This window comes from Charadrius vociferus, unplaced genomic scaffold, assembly GCF_000708025.1.
Source record: "Charadrius vociferus isolate BGI_N301 unplaced genomic scaffold, ASM70802v2 scaffold806, whole genome shotgun sequence".
Lineage (NCBI taxonomy): Eukaryota > Metazoa > Chordata > Aves > Charadriiformes > Charadriidae > Charadrius > Charadrius vociferus.
In genome coordinates this window covers 1776501-1792308 of record NW_009649038.1, presented here as the reverse complement: position 1 = coordinate 1792308, position 15808 = coordinate 1776501, and the positions used below count along the sequence as shown (strand labels likewise).

The following is a 15808-nucleotide window of genomic DNA, read 5'->3' as shown; positions in this document are numbered from 1 at the left end:
ATTTGGAATGAACACAGAGTTTATTTTAAGATTTCAATAGCTAAAGAGATCAAAATAGGGAGAATGTTTAATTTTTCATTCTGCATTCAGACAGCTTATGTAGCATAGGTTAAACGCAGCAGTAATGATGCAGAGAAGAGGCTATTTTTTGACTGAAGATGTGTGTTTGGTAGGAGAAGTTGAGTTCTTTTCTATGAGAAATCTGGTTATCCATCTTTCCTTTTTTTTCCATGGGTTAAAATGTCAGGTTTTTTAATATTTCAGTCTAGAGACTGCTTTTCTCCTTATATGAAGCACTATATCAACTGATTAAGTTTTATGTTGCAATCAGTAATGTGCGAAAGATCATATGCATCCTACTAAAATATGGTAGAACATTTTATTTAGTGGTTCTTCAGTTTTATATATATGTAATATATATATACTGGGTTATTTCAGGATCAGTGGGAAAACAGAGTGACATTAAGGAGCAAGACTTTTTTGTTTCTGTTCGGAGTTCTATGTTGGATGTTCAGAGTATGTCAGTGTGACAGATCTCTGAATTCCAGAAAGCTGATGAGCAAACAGTTGGTGACACACTAACTGGGGAAAAAAAATTGCAATACAATTCCTGTTTTCTGTAAATTTTGAGACTACAAAATGGGAATTTTAAAGTTACTTTTAAGGACAGTCCAAATGAAATACTGGATTGTACTATGTGCTGTTTCTGCAAAGTGTGGGCTTTAACAGATTTATATGAAGAAGATGGTTTCAGCAGCTCAGGTTGGAACATAAAATATGATTGAGTGGATATAAATGTACAAGGGTTCTACTACAGAAAGACTTCAACAAAATGTATCATTTACTTTAGTTTAAGGAGTGAAATTTGGGGGGGGACAAAAATGAAGTTCTGCACCTTCTAAAACACTGCCTACTCTGTCAGGGTCTAGAAATGAAGGGGTTTGTATTTTATTCTTCTTTCAGAGGCTTTTTCCAGTAACTTTCCTCATTAATGAGAGAGAGGAAGACCTTCGGGGGGGAAAATGTATCTTTTTTTTTTTCTTCTTCCCCCTCCAAAACTGGAGTTGGAACCATTCATGATCTGCTGTTTTAGGAGACTTCTGTGTGTAGAGAGCCCACTGCTTTCCTTAAGCAGAAGTGTAGTGAGGAAACAACGTGATTTTGCATGCTTGTAATATCTGCTTTATTTCCAAGGATGAAGTAGAGCTGCAGCAAGATGAAGAGAACCTGCCCTATGAAGAAGAGATTTACAAAGATTCCAGTACCTTTCTTAAGGTGAGCCGCTTCTGCAATTAGAAGTCAAGTCAAAGCTGGCGTAGTTGTGTTAAAGTATTTCTTCTATTGATGGTATTTGAAATGCAGCTTTAAAGGCTGAAATAATTGACTGGAATTCACAAGTACAGAAACTTTCTGTGAAAGGTATGATTGTAATTAGTGTTTACGTTGATATGACTAAAGATCTGGGTCAACTTACAATGAGCCGTAGTAGTAATGGTGGGCCTGATTTGGACCTAAAACCACAATGGTGGTCTTGACTAGCGTGGCTTATAAAGGCACGTTGAAAAGAAAAAAATTGGTTACTTTCTCATTTATCAGACTAACACATGTAGAGTGTGTGTGTGTGCAGCTATCTCCCTGTTGCTCTCACTGAACTCATTTTTGTTCTCCAGGGTACTCAGAGCTTAAATCCACACAACGATTACTGCCAACACTTTGTGGATACGGGACACAGACCTCAGAACTTCATCAGAGATGTTGGTATGCCATAGTCAGTAACTGTTTGAAAATAACTCATTTTATTCAATAGCACTTCTTTTGCTCCCCTTTTTTAATTTCTTATGGTTGCTGGGAAATGTAGATACACACATCCTTCACCGTTTTGACTCTGTGTGTGCATACATATCAGTATATAAATTTATATGAATGATTTTCATTTTAATCAGTTAGGTGATTATTACCAAGGCTGCTCTTAATTTTGGTTTTATTTGAAAGTATTTACCCAGAAAGGTTTTTTCAAAACTAACCTCTTTTGGTTCTAGAAAGTAGATGAGTCTAGTGAGCAGATCTTGAAACCTTTGGAAGTTTGAATAACTGGCAGTTCAGCTGTTTCCTGGACTGTACTGCCTCCAAGAATGCACATAGCATGTATGGAAAATATTTAGATTTAAGTCAGTAAGCAAGCAACATGGATAATATTTACCAGCTGAATTGTAACTGCTGATAGCTTATTAGAAGGCCCAACATATTATTGAGGTTAGAAGATGTTATTTTTTAAGTTTACATTCATCTAGCCATCACAGAACTTGTTATTGAAATCTTAATTAGGCCTGAATTCAATCTTTCTAGAATGAAGGTACGGTTTGGTCCTGTTTCCCAGAATGGGTGCCTGGCAGTTATTTGGCTTCTAAAAAAAGCAGGACACCTCTCTCTGCATTTTTCTGCAACAGTTCTTGGTATTTTATCGAGGTTAAGATTGTCAGGGCAAGTGTGTTGTGTTTGTATATGCTAGCCTAAGGAGGTTTTGGTTGCCAGTTGAGGCAGTTTGTTTCTTTATGTTTTGTGAATGCTTCTGTAACACACATCTGGATGTTTAGTATGAAAAGTGGGCTGTTCTGACTCAGTTACGTCTTTATCTGAAAAGCATCTGGGCTTCACAGTTATGTAATTGGAATAGTTATATGATGTTCTTTGAAATAAGATGAGTACGAAGAAATATCCCGTTATTTACTCTGATTTCTCTGCTGCATAAAGAATTGGGAAGGGACTGGACAAATTGTTACATGAGTGTTACTATGGAGATTAACATGTCAGCAGTAGTTAGTCTAGACCCTTATTAGAGATGAGGTATGTCAAGTTGCACATTGGTTACATACATTTTCTACATGACGATCAAAACCCTACTTAGGTGCTTCTTTGTAATTGGACACAAACCTACAAACAGCTGTAGGGAACTAGTGGTTCCAGAAAATCCAATTAAATCTTTTTGATGTTGCACTTGGAAGAGAAGGAGAGACTTGTGGGGAAGTCATCTTGGTTGAAAATTATTCTAGATCCGTTGCTTAGCTGCTGATAACTGGCTTCAGTTTCTGCTGGTGAGGAGTATTTGACTTGCACTGGCTGGAAGCAGCACAGCAGTGGAAACCAGAACACAGTGGTGTTTTTAAGATGTTATATATTTAAGGAAAATAATGAAAATAACTTTTGGGTGTGTTACGCACATGTAATAAGAGATAAGGTTAGATATTAAGAACTTTGGTTTTACCAGGACGATGCTAGGGTTGGGAAGTTCAGAAGTTTGAATTAAAATAAGGAGAGGGATGAAACGTGGTGGGGTTTGTGGGTTTGGGTGAGTTTTTCTTTTTCTCCGTGGATTAGGACCATTTAAAGTTGTGAATTTAAATGAACATAAAACTTTGTAAATAATACCTACTAAGGTTGAACTAATACTGCTTGAGGGGTGGGAATGATACTTTTTTGGTTTGTGCTGATCCTGCTGCTAGCAATGACAAAAACATATTGTCTCTACTTACTTTTTTGAAGGGGGATGTAATATACTAAAAAGTTTGGTTTTGGTTTTTTTTTTAAAAAAAAAAAAGTTTGCTGCAGAAAACCTAATTAGGGTTCTGCCTTTTGCATTCTGTATGTATGAAGGGTTTGAAAATTAACATAATAAAGCTAAGTCTAGGAACCAAATAAATAAATATACATGTATTCAGGTCTTCACGACTGACATCATAGTACCAAATCTCAATATAAGGGGTGCCTAAGGGAACCAGACACACCCTGGTTGCTCCCTTAGAAATAGTCTTCAAAGGTTAAATAAGAGTATTCTGTAAATTAATGTTAATTAGATCTTAATATAAACTTATGGATGGGGGGGATAACAAAATAACTTTCATCATTCTGGCACTTTTAGTTTAAATGAAAGATTGTTTCCTTCTAATGAAAGGAGTTGTGAACTCTTGATCACTCTTGTGCTCTGGAGAAGATTAGAGTTTAGACATTAGAGCATTCAGTAAGAGCCATAAAATTAACATAAATTCCTGGGTGAAGGCAGGAGGCTCTTGTGAAGTACTGAACAAAGAAACTGCTTTGAAGGGTTTGGTTTGTTCTAACAACAATTAAAATAAGGCTAAGTATTAACATTTGGACCTGTTCAGAGTACTGGACAATGCTTAATTGATACAGATTTACTCTCTAAGTAGTTGTTAACTTCATGTTTTCTTCTTCTTAGGCTTAGCAGATAGGTTTGAAGAATATCCAAAACTTAGAGAGCTCATCAGATTGAAGGATGAGCTGATATCTAAATCTAACACTCCTCCCATGTAAGTGTTCTTGTGGAAAATGCCTTTCTTCTCCAGACCTGTTTGAAGCTAGCTGTCTGCTTTGCAAATCTCTATCTTTAGCACCTGCTCAGAATTTACATTTTCTATGTCTGTTTGTATATACAAATTAATCAATTGAAACTTCAGAAGAATAAAATCAATTTAGTTTTGTTAGTTTGTTCTAGATGTTTAATATAGTATATAAACTAGATTTTATTTCCAGTGTGTGATTATTTAGAGTATCTAAAGCTGTGGTTCTTAAGACTGAACTGTCAACTGACTGGGCTGCAGACTTTAATGTGGGTACTAAAAGAAAATCATGTGATCGTAAATCTCATGATATCATGCAGTTTACAATAACAAGAAAAGCTTTAAAAAAAATTGGCCTCCTAATAGAACCTTAGTTGTTCTTGTAACAGCTCTTTTTGTATAATGTTCGGCTATTACCTTAGTATGAGTTAATCAGATGTTACTTTGTATTTTAAGACCAAAAAACGTTTAGGCTGGCTGGAAGTGATTTGTCCTATTAACTTTAAATTACCTCTGAGTTTTTTCTGAATGTTAGATGCCGTATAAGCATGCAGCATGTTACTCCCAGGAATTTGAACATATCTGAATGTGAACCTAATGCTTTTAATATACTGTTAAATCTGTACTGAGTAAAGTAGCGTTATTTCATGATAACTCTGAAATGGTTGTCTGAACAACTGAGATACAAGCTGCAAAACTCACCTTGCTATTTTGAAGTTAGATGCATTTTGTCATTCTTAACCTTAAACCACAAAAGGGGAAAAAATAGTATTCAAATTCTGCCTTCTGATAACACCAAATACACATATGGAATAATAGTATCTTCCAGACACTGTCTTAGGAAGGGGGGGTGGTGTGTTCTGCTCGTTGGCTTTTTTTAAAGTTAAAGGTATTGAGGGGAGGGCAGTGTAATTTTTTTGATAGTGATGCTGCAGTGAGTGGTGGGCAGGTGTGGAGGTCAGTCATAAGAGTGTGTTTGAGCGTGTATGTAATAAAATCAGCTTGTGGGGGAATTATGCTTTTGTCATAGGAATAGAGAAATACATTTCTACAATGTGAAATGTAACCGTATTTCCAGTACTTAGAATTGAACACAACATATAATAAATGGTAATTCTAAAATTATGCCACTTTCCCAAAGTGTAGCAAAACAGAAGTCTTTTAGCCAGGCAAGGAGTGTTTGCTTCTTTAACGCTGTTATTTTCTCCTATATAGTCCATGGATGTACAGAAAGTTAAGTGATTCTGTACTAGATATTGTTGTACAGTCTGTGTGGGCATCTGTTTCCTGCTTGCTAAATTAGAATCCTAAAAACTGTTTATTGAGAGAAAGGCTACTTTTAAAAAAAATCTAATGCAACAGCAGCCAGCCCAGGTTAAGTGAGAATATGTTACGCATTAGTGCATTTGAGCTATATGAACTGCACAGCAGATCCTACTCTTAATTGGTTACACAGAAATGCTGTGTGGAGTATAATTTTCCAACCACTGTTAAAACTTGTCTAAGCTATCTGTCATCTTTTGTTTGAACAGGTACTTACAAGCAGACTTGGAAGCTTTTGATATTAGGGAACTGAAGTCTAAATTTGACGTGATTCTCCTGGAACCACCACTGGAAGAATACTACCGAGAGACAGGCATTACTGCCAATGAAAAATGCTGGACCTGGGACGATGTAAGTATTTTTCTTGCTGTGAAAAGGATTTCCTACATGTATTTCAGCAAATAGTTTGAGGATTTAATTTGATATCAAAATGTTTTTAGACATGTGTTTTAAGGAAAAATGGGATATGTTTTCTGTTTTGTTTTTTTAAAGAAAAGTCTAGATTCTAATAAAAACCTAAGTTTTATACTGTTAGCATGCATACACTATTTGTGTTAAAAGACTTTTTTTTTTTTTTGAGTTTAATGAATTAAATGTACCTTTTTGTTCTCCTTGACCTTGGTTGAAAACTTAAATCTAATAATAGTGGATTTTCTCCCTACCCGTAAATTCCATGAGTTTTCTTTTCTGTTTGTTTTTTGCTGTTGAAATTTAGAATATCCATTGTAACTATTCCCTTGTTTCTTGAAATACTCTAAGACATTTTTAGGTATACTTTTTAATACACTGGTCTTGTAGTCAAAAGAGTAGATGAGTATGCTTCACTGACGTACCTCCTTTTTCCAGAGTATTGTTTAGTTAGGAAACATAAACAATCAAACTAATTGTAATCCTGAGAAGCCTAACAAAATAGATAAATCTTACTTGTGGATCTTTTTTCCCCTGTATCTATGTATTCCCTTACTGTTTATTCATGTCAAAGGCTGTCTTTGAAGCCATGTTGATTTCTGACCCCTTTTTGGGAATAAGGAGAAATCTGAATGTGCAAGATGTGATCTTTCTCGAGACCACTGTTGCTGCTCTTGTTTTATTGTGCTATAGAAAACATTTAGAGAATTGAGTTCAAGGAAAGGTTTTAAAGTTTTCTCTAGTAATGCATGTCGATGCTTACAAAGAAGGAAACACTTAAGATGTATTTATAAATAACTCCATTCTGTAGCTTTCACTTTTCGATAAAGTCAGCTCTGGAAAAGCAAGGTGAGGGCTGGAGGCTGTGAAGTGCTGGATGTTATCAAGCATAACTTTGATGACACAGCCTGCTGCCAAGTTGCCCTGTCCTTCAAGATTGAACCGGAGAATTCCTTCACTTGGGCACTGAATAAAAAACTTGTAATGCTAATATCAAAAAGTGATAAATTAGCTCTGCTCTATGTATCTACACTTATTAAAAAAAACAAAACCAACCAACAAACAACTACCCACAAAAAAACTAAACCCAAAGAAACCCACACTCGGAACAAAATAGACAATCTGTTAAAGAGAGGAACAGCTGATTAAAAAAATGTTTGCATAACCATGTCAGGAATTCTTAGGTTGAGGCATATGGGTGGGAATATGCAACTAATAAATGCCTATTATTTAGAGACCCTATTTGAAAGGTATGCAGGACTACTTGTGCATGAGCAGCCAAGTTGTCTTAGTATGAGTGAATTGGTAGATTGAAACAATTGTTGCCGAGATTTTTTTTCTATGTTCTATTCAGTTTGGGGGAAGAAGATGATGGTGTTACTTTAAACTAGATGTAGTTTGTCCTTAGGCTGGAACCTGCGCATGCATAACTTCAGAAGTGAATCAGGCAAACTAAAGGATCATGAGAACAAAATAAAATTCAATCCCCCTTTAAAGAATGAATTTGAAAACAAAGGTATTCATGCCTGTGATAATAGACTAGGCCAAGGAATAGGTAGGTTCTGTGTTAGCCATTCTGTTACATCAGGCAAAAAATGGTGCCTGGCAGCATTGCACGGAGAAAAAACATTCCGTCCTAACAGAAAAACTGGAAATGTTGGAGTTGTATCCTCTTTAGAATGGCTTCTACTGCATTATTTTTTTTTCACAGTGGCACTGAATGAAGCTTGATTTGATGTGTTAGCTAGTTACAGATGAATCTTTTCAACTTGTAATGAGTAACAGATGCTTTGCACCTGAAGTTATTTCATTCTGAATGTTACTCATTTGTCACTTTTGAACCACTGTCCTGATAAATTCTTGCTGCTTCTTTCTTGAAAGTGAAAAGGGAGAGGATGTCTTTCCTATATAGTAACAGGAATTGAGCTGTTTTTTTTTTTTTAATAATGTGTCTTCACATAAGTAACTCCAGGACTGTAAAGAAACAGAGCACTATTGCTCTTTTATTAAAGCTCTTTGCTACCAATGCAATGATAAAATGAAGCAGAGGATTGGGGGGGTGGGGTGGAAATCATGTGGTTTGTATTAGTCTTCTAAGTCTAGAATTTTCTCTACAGATAGAATTTCTGTTAAAAAGAAAAAAACTGGTCATCAGCTATGTTGAAAATATGCACTTGGGTACTGATAAGGTAACTTCTACAACATACTTTCTGGAAAACAATTTTAAGAGGATAGCTGTGAATGGTATACAGAGTAACATCTTTAATAAAAGTGCTTCCTGATGGTTTTTGTGATGCTTCAACGCTTAATAAGTATTCTTCCTAATATAATTGTTGATTTATATTTAATTCAGAAACACTTTATTACTATTATTATTATTAGATCATGAAATTGGAAATTGAAGAAATTGCAGCCCCAAGGTCATTTGTATTTCTATGGTGCGGTTCAGGCGAGGGTCTGGATCTTGGCCGAGTGGTAAGATGATGTTTTAATTCAATTTATCAGGGACAGGCTTAAGAGTTTATTTTTATCGTTGACTTTTTCTGTACAGAATTCTCAACTGTAACTGCTGAGAGATGTTTTGTTACTGTGGTAATTTTAAGTGGATTAAATAAATTTAAGTGGGTCTGGCATTAACTGTTTAGATACTGCTATTTTCCAGATGAGTCGCTATGAGTATTTATAATTCTGTAGGATCTAGAAAGCTGTACTACTGTTTTGTTTTTGATGTATGCATGTTGCCATAGGAGCATGTTGCCATGTTGAGTGCATTTACGACGTTATTTTTTTTTCTTAACAGAAGTCTTAACAGTTTTCTGCCAGAAACATGCTAGTAGAAAGGTGCTACTATTTCATAAAGTAAGATAAAATTGTGTGCATAGCACTGCTTATTTTCAGAAGACACCTGGAGTTTAAGTAGGTTTGCTCTTAGTGAGCTCTACAAAGTTTTACTTCCCTGTAAGAGCTTGGAGTTTTAGAGTAATCTTTCTGTGTGCCAAGGTAGCACTGCTTGTGTTGGGGACGGTGGAATAAGAATTTCCAGTTGGCTCTTGCTGTGCTGAAACATTCTTTGCTTAGTTTGAGCAGTGCTTTCTATTAAAACAGCATGGCCTTTGTTAAAGGACAACATGTGGTTACTAATCTGTTTGCTTTATCTGCTTTTCGTTCTGAGGTTGGTTAGAGTGGCTGTTTAGGACTGATCGATTTTAGTCATAGACATGTTAGTTGTAGCTGGACAGTTCTGGAACACAGCAATAGCCAAATGACCTTGCATCCTTAATGCCCAGTTTCCTCCCTTTCCAAGACTACACTTAAAGGAGTTAAGGATTAAAGTCATGTAAGTTTTTTGGGGGTGGGTTTGTTTTTTTTTTTTACAGATGAAGGAAAAGCCACAAAATGGTAGCAGCAAAGGCTTTTTGCTAATTATGTTTTCATTCATAGAATTTTAGATGTGAAAAGCTGACAGAGTGCAGGTATTAGTTGAGATGGGACCAAGGCAGCTTGTTACTATGTTGTTCAGACTGGTTTTGATTAAATTTAAGTGTCACTCAGTAAAAAGTGCAGAGTTCCGTGGGGGATCTGTTCAGTGGTTAGATATTTAAAAAAAAAAAAAAAATGTAGACAAGTTGATGTGCGCTTAAGCCTCTTGTTTGTGTTTTTTGGAGGGGGGCAGCTTGACAAAGCATAGTGCAGTCATGCCAGTAAACTGTTTCATTCATCTGTGACAAATTTCTTTTCCAGCTATGCTCTAAGAAAAGTACCTATATGAGTGTTCAGTTTAGTTTATTTAAGGTTTTGGTGTAGTGTGAACTGTTTCATCTGTCTATATATAATGTTTAGTGTCTGCGCAAATGGGGTTACAGAAGGTGTGAGGACATCTGTTGGATTAAAACGAATAAGAACAATCCTGGAAAGACCAAGACTCTAGACCCTAAGGCTGTTTTCCAAAGGACCAAGGTAAAGGTTTGGCTCAGTTTCTCCTCTGTTTCCATCCTTGCTCTTCATGCTGATGAAACACCTGGTGCTCCACAGCAGTTGGTGACATGCTTTCAGGAAAGCAGACACGGGGACTTCAGAGTTCTGTTCTGCAAAGTACATTATATAGAAATAAACATATTGATAGCATGAATGATGAACTTCTGTCCCTTCTTGACTTTAGTCAGCGTGAGGTATAGAAGGGGTCATCTATATTTAACACTGAAAGGACTATAACAGGAATTTACCAAGCAGTGTGATACTCATTTGAGCCTTGTTAAAATGCAGGTAACTGAGGAGGGTGCACAGATTGATGGAATCGGGGTGATATCCTGAGAGGGAAAATGGTTGCAATGTTTTTGACTTCTGGGTTGTTTCTGTTATGGGTGAATGGTAAATAAGCAGCCTGTTAGCAATACCTTTTGTGTACAATGCAAGCTGCTTGCCAGACTAGAAGAGGAAACTTGCACACAGAGCAACACCTGTTGAATGGAACTAAACTTAGCAGTAGAATTTGACTAAATTTAATGTCAAAAGAAGTCTTTAAAACTGTAGCTCATAAATGGATGTGGTCATAAAAAGTAATTCTGGAAGACTGGCTAATGGTTGTAAATACACACGTGCAGGTATGTGCCCAGAGCGTGGACCAGATGGAGGACTGTTAGGGACCACATCTCAGTCAGCATGTCCAGATTTCTGGAAGATGACTAATGCACAAGTGACAGAATCAGTCAGCTTGGTTTAAATTGAACAGTTTCTTAGGGATGTGTTGTGGAGGACACGAATTGAAGAAGATGCAGAGGAAAAAAAAAGTATTCTGATTTAAGAGAACCGAATGTATGTTATTCAAAAACTTAAAATAATGTAGATATGATTAATAAAGAATGGTTTTGGGTATATGTGGGTCTAACTGTGGCAGTTTTACTGAATACACATTTTTGGCTGACAGTTTAATAATTTAAAGCGTCATTAACCTCAGAACACATTCCACATTCCTTAATCACTCGTTAGTGTTAAACATCCTCAACTCTGTCTCAGACTTGCCATTTTATAGGAGTATAAACTGTCCTTTAAGATATCTGGAATCTTTGTTTGACTTGCATTTACATTAATTTGAAGTTTGTTTGAAAGTGTGTTGTATTAGTTATAAATCTTTCTAAGTATAAATATTGTACGTTTATTCTTACAGCATTGCAAATATGTGTAGTGCTCTCTTGAGGGAGAGGTTAAAACTAACAGGAGGATTTGGGGAGGGACTTTATGTCTTTGTTTAATGGAGGAGAATAGTTCCTGGTATTAGAGAATTTTTCTGTTTATTGAGCAGGGGTTGGGCTGAGGTCACTATATATGATAAACATTGAAAATTGAGTTAGCTTATTCTGATGAAATAAGTAGTCTGTTGTGCAAGATGTATTTACCGATGATTACAACAGCAAATACTATGCTATTATGTTTAGTTCAGGCATCTCTCTGGACCGATGCTTTATGCTGTGCCACCTGTTATAGAATCTAAGGTACTAATGAATGACACTCTATGTGTTACCAAAATAAAATGCTTTGGATAGTTCTCCTAAAGACTAGATTTACAAGGGTTTGCTTGATGGGTAACTTGCTTAGCAGTATTTTGCCTTTTTATTCAGTTAAATTTAATTTTTACCCCTGTAGCTTGGGTATAGTTGACCAACTGCATAGGTTTGATAAGTCGCCTGTTCTGCCTTTCATAGTACTCACTAACTGTTAAAACTTGTGCCAAAAATCTGGACATGATTACATACTCTTGTCTTCAACGTTTTTTTAGAGCCATCTGGTGGTGCTTAGTGAATTGGTGTTTTATGATACTGGGGAATATCGCTCCTCTGAGCTTAATATTCCCAGAAACAGAACTCTGAAATGAGTATGTAGAACCCTCTTTTCATCCTGTACCAATTGTGGTGATTCCTTATTCATAGATTCTACATACTCGTCACTTAAATTGATCTACAGTGTTTTAGAGGAAAGGAAAGCAATGCGTATTATAATTAAAGAACATTTTTAATGCTGATGGAGTTGACTGAGAGTGCATTGACAGCTTGATAGTGGTTTTACTTTTTTGATGCAGTGATATCTTCTAGAAAGGAATCTGAGGGTGAAGGCTGCCTTTGTAACAGAGGTACAATATGGAAAAGAACATCTTATTTTCACTGGCTGTTTTGTGACTGAAAACTTTGAAAATTATTTGTATGAAGAAAGTTGGAATCAGAATGCTGATACAAGTATTAATTGTAATTAATAACTATTCCCTTACTCTTGCCATCACCTTGTGCTATCTTCCCTTGTGATGATTTCTCAGCATTTCCAACTTTAAGCTCTGACTTTGCTGTAATTGAAGAAGTTCAAATGTCTTATCTCAGCCTCTAGTTTAGCCTTACCATTTTGTAGTCTACTTGATCAAGCCAGACAGCTTACGCTTCTCTCTGCTTTGTTTTCAAAATGCTCTTTTGGTAGCTCCAGCTTGTTCTGTTCTCCTAGTTCATGCTTCAGACTTCTCTCTGTATGAGAGTGGGATCTGCTATGCCTAGGGTTTCCTTTTCTCTCCACTGTGCTCAAACCGCAGATGTCTGTCCTGCAGCAGTATGTGACAGGTACTCTTCTGTGTGTGTAGGAGCACTGCCTCATGGGCATTAAAGGAACTGTGCGTCGCAGTACAGATGGTGACTTCATCCATGCTAATGTTGATATTGACCTAATCATCACAGAAGAGCCTGAAATTGGCAACATAGAAAAACCTGTAGAGATTTTTCACATCATTGAGCATTTCTGCCTCGGACGACGACGTCTTCATCTTTTTGGAAGGGACAGTACAATTCGACCAGGTAACTGTTATGTTTATTTTTGACAAATAGATGCATTTTAATGTACTCTAATAACCATCTTCCATCATCTGAGGCCAGGTGATGGGTTCTGATAGAAGCTGGAACAATAACGGTTAATCCGAATACATGATTCTTCTGCCAGGACTTGCATCAGCTGAGTAACTGTGTATTTCTGCATGTAACCCCATTTCCCCCACCACCGGACTATGATACCACAGAAAGCCAGACGAGCTTTTTGGTGACTTCTCCATAGTGGAAATCTTGTCAGGAGTGAGAAAATCTACTGGATGGAGAAATTTCCCAGGTTTCCTACCCTCCCATTCAGATAACTAACCAGCCTAATGTTCAGCAGCAGAGGAATTGTTGGTATCACTTGACAGTTCTCCCAACACTGTGACAGTAGCAAAGTGACTTGTGCTCTAGTTAATGTTCTCTCCCTCGTGATCAAATAGCAGAAAATTGTGCTAGAACTAAAGATCTCACGTGCGTGTTTTCTTAGCAAGAATGTCTATCTTGGGGTGAATCATCAGCCTGTGTTGCAGGAGCATCATGTAGAACCCTGCTAAGTGGTATTACTAAGTGGTATTAGATTATAATTACTATTATTACATTTGGGAGCAAGAGCAAGTCACAAATCCAGTTTAACACTGTTTACTGTTAAGCTTTGGTTTATAAATATTCATTTTTACAAGTAAATACTTGCTCAAACAGTAAGGCCTTTACACTTTTGTTTTCTCCATGTTATCTCTATTTGAAAATAAATGCTGAAATTATACATTTCAGTATTCCCGTACAATACCAAATAATTTCTGTCTTTTTAGGTTCATACTCTGAATATTTCCTTTCTTTTAAACTTTTATTTTTGGACTTAAAAGCGAACACCACGCTAGCTTGAAAAACTGGAACGTCTTATGTCATATGCAAGACAGACTAGCAGAATTCTCTGCTTGTCAAATTCATCAGTCATAAAGAGGTTTCCAGAGATGTGTCATAGGTCAGACAATAGATCTCAAGGAGATACTTTTTTGGTTTATGTGAAGATCTGTCAGTCACAAAAGTGTTGCTTGGAAAGTTTATGACAACTATCAATTTTTTCTGAAGACTTTTTTTTTAACCAGTATTTTTGACTGTTCATGTGTTTAATTCATCAGTGAGTATAACAAAATTCAGTTGAGATTTCTTTTTTCTCCATGTGCTATGTGTTTACGCTTCTCGGCAGCGTGATTTCTTTCTCTAAATTGATTTTAAATCCATATGAGCTTAGTGTTGGTCTTGTTGCCAGTATCCGAAGACCTAGTGTCTTACACTGGATGCTGCATCTGGCATGATAAAAAAATCTGTAGAAATATATGGATCAGATTGAAGGTAACTGCATTTTATTTGGTTTGATAGTTGGGCCTTTCAATTTATCATGCATAAGTGATGAAGGACTTTCTCTGCAGGAGAATCCAGACAAGAAGAATAAAATCTGTTTTGACACCTTTTAAAAAGACTTTTGTATCTGTTGTCAATGATATTTGTGCCCGAAAGCCTAATGTGAAATACAATTCAACAGTCCTGTTTCTTTCAACTACCAATGACTGCTTGAATTGACAGACTTTGTACCTCACGTTATGGATAGTGTAGCCGTACTTCACGTACTGCTGGATAATGTGAGTGCCGGTCTCTGCACAACTTATGGTAACAGCATGTCCTTTTCAAAAATCGGTGTGTGGGGGAGTGAGAGGGGCAAGCACTATAGCTGCACTTGCTTTAGGTTTGTTTAGCAGTTTTGTGTAATGCTATTTTCCCCTGAACAGAGATTAATCATTTGGATGATAGGAGAAGGGGATGCAAGTCCATCTATGGCCTAGTTTGCTGCATGTGAATGCTAATACTTCTGATAAAAAAAAAAAAAATTTCGCTTACGTCTTACTGCAGTTGGAATAGGATGTGTATCAGTATGTAAGTTACCTTAATAAATTTCAAGGTGTTGTTTCTGTGTTGCTCATACAACTGAAGAAGTGATTATTGGCCATTCCTATTCTTTAAATGGCCTTTGGCTTGAATTTTAATGATAGTGTCAGTCTTAAATCTGTTGCTTACTGCGGAGGAGTGTGTGTGGAGGGGGGTTGTTTTGTTTTGTAGAACGGCATTGTCTGCTATTACTTCAGTGCCGTTGTAGGTGAATTCTTATACATTAAGATGTATATATTCTTACATCACAGGGTCATGTTAGCCTGATTCAACTGTTGTGTTTTTTAAATTTGGTGGTTGCCCTGGAATTGCATTGCATACTTTAAATCCTATACTCATCACAGATCCTCACTTTTAAATGGGCAGGAAGCAAGGTGAATGTTAATGTACGTTCCCAGGGTAAAGAGAATAGCATTAAAGAATTGATCTTGGAGTTTTTTTATTCCTGTTTTCCTTATAAGCATGTTACGGAGATCACTGAACTACATTTTTCTTCTTTAATATATGATACAACTGAAAATTAAATTCCCACTGATGTTTTTAAGAGGTCTGAGCCTCATTTCTGATCCAAACGCTACTTTAGCTCACAATATGAAGAAATTGGAAGTGCATGTTTTGAGTGTCTGCCTGCCTGCCTTGATTAACTTGGTGAAGCTGAAGTGCTCACTGAATATTTGTGCATAAACAGGTTAATTTAACCCTTTAAGCTCTATTTTCATGTCTTGTGGGCTTCAACAGAATTGTTATTGTGTTTTCAGATATGTGCTTCCAGTATGCTGTGCTCTTGGCTGCACTGTCGCAACTGGTTTCTAGAGACAAAATTATCTAATTCAAGTTTAAATGTCATTTAAGGAGAAGGAGGAGGATGACGTTATTTTTAAGCTAGATGATTTTATTGATCTGGTTTAGTCTGGTTCCAGAGTGGCGGGGGGCGGGGGG

The 15808-nt window shown here is 36.5% G+C and overlaps 1 protein-coding gene across 1 annotated transcript in view; it reads left to right on the top strand.

The window, feature by feature from the left end:
- Positions 1-15808, top strand: part of METTL14 (methyltransferase like 14) — a 22438-nt gene that overhangs the window by 5504 nt on the left and 1126 nt on the right. Inside the window, exons 4-10 of the mRNA XM_009887902.1 lie at positions 1195-1275; positions 1671-1758; positions 4235-4325; positions 5888-6029; positions 8469-8561; positions 9927-10043; positions 12703-12913. Coding sequence (XP_009886204.1) covers positions 1195-1275; positions 1671-1758; positions 4235-4325; positions 5888-6029; positions 8469-8561; positions 9927-10043; positions 12703-12913 — 823 coding nt within the window. The remainder of the gene's footprint in view (positions 1-1194; positions 1276-1670; positions 1759-4234; positions 4326-5887; positions 6030-8468; positions 8562-9926; positions 10044-12702; positions 12914-15808) is intronic.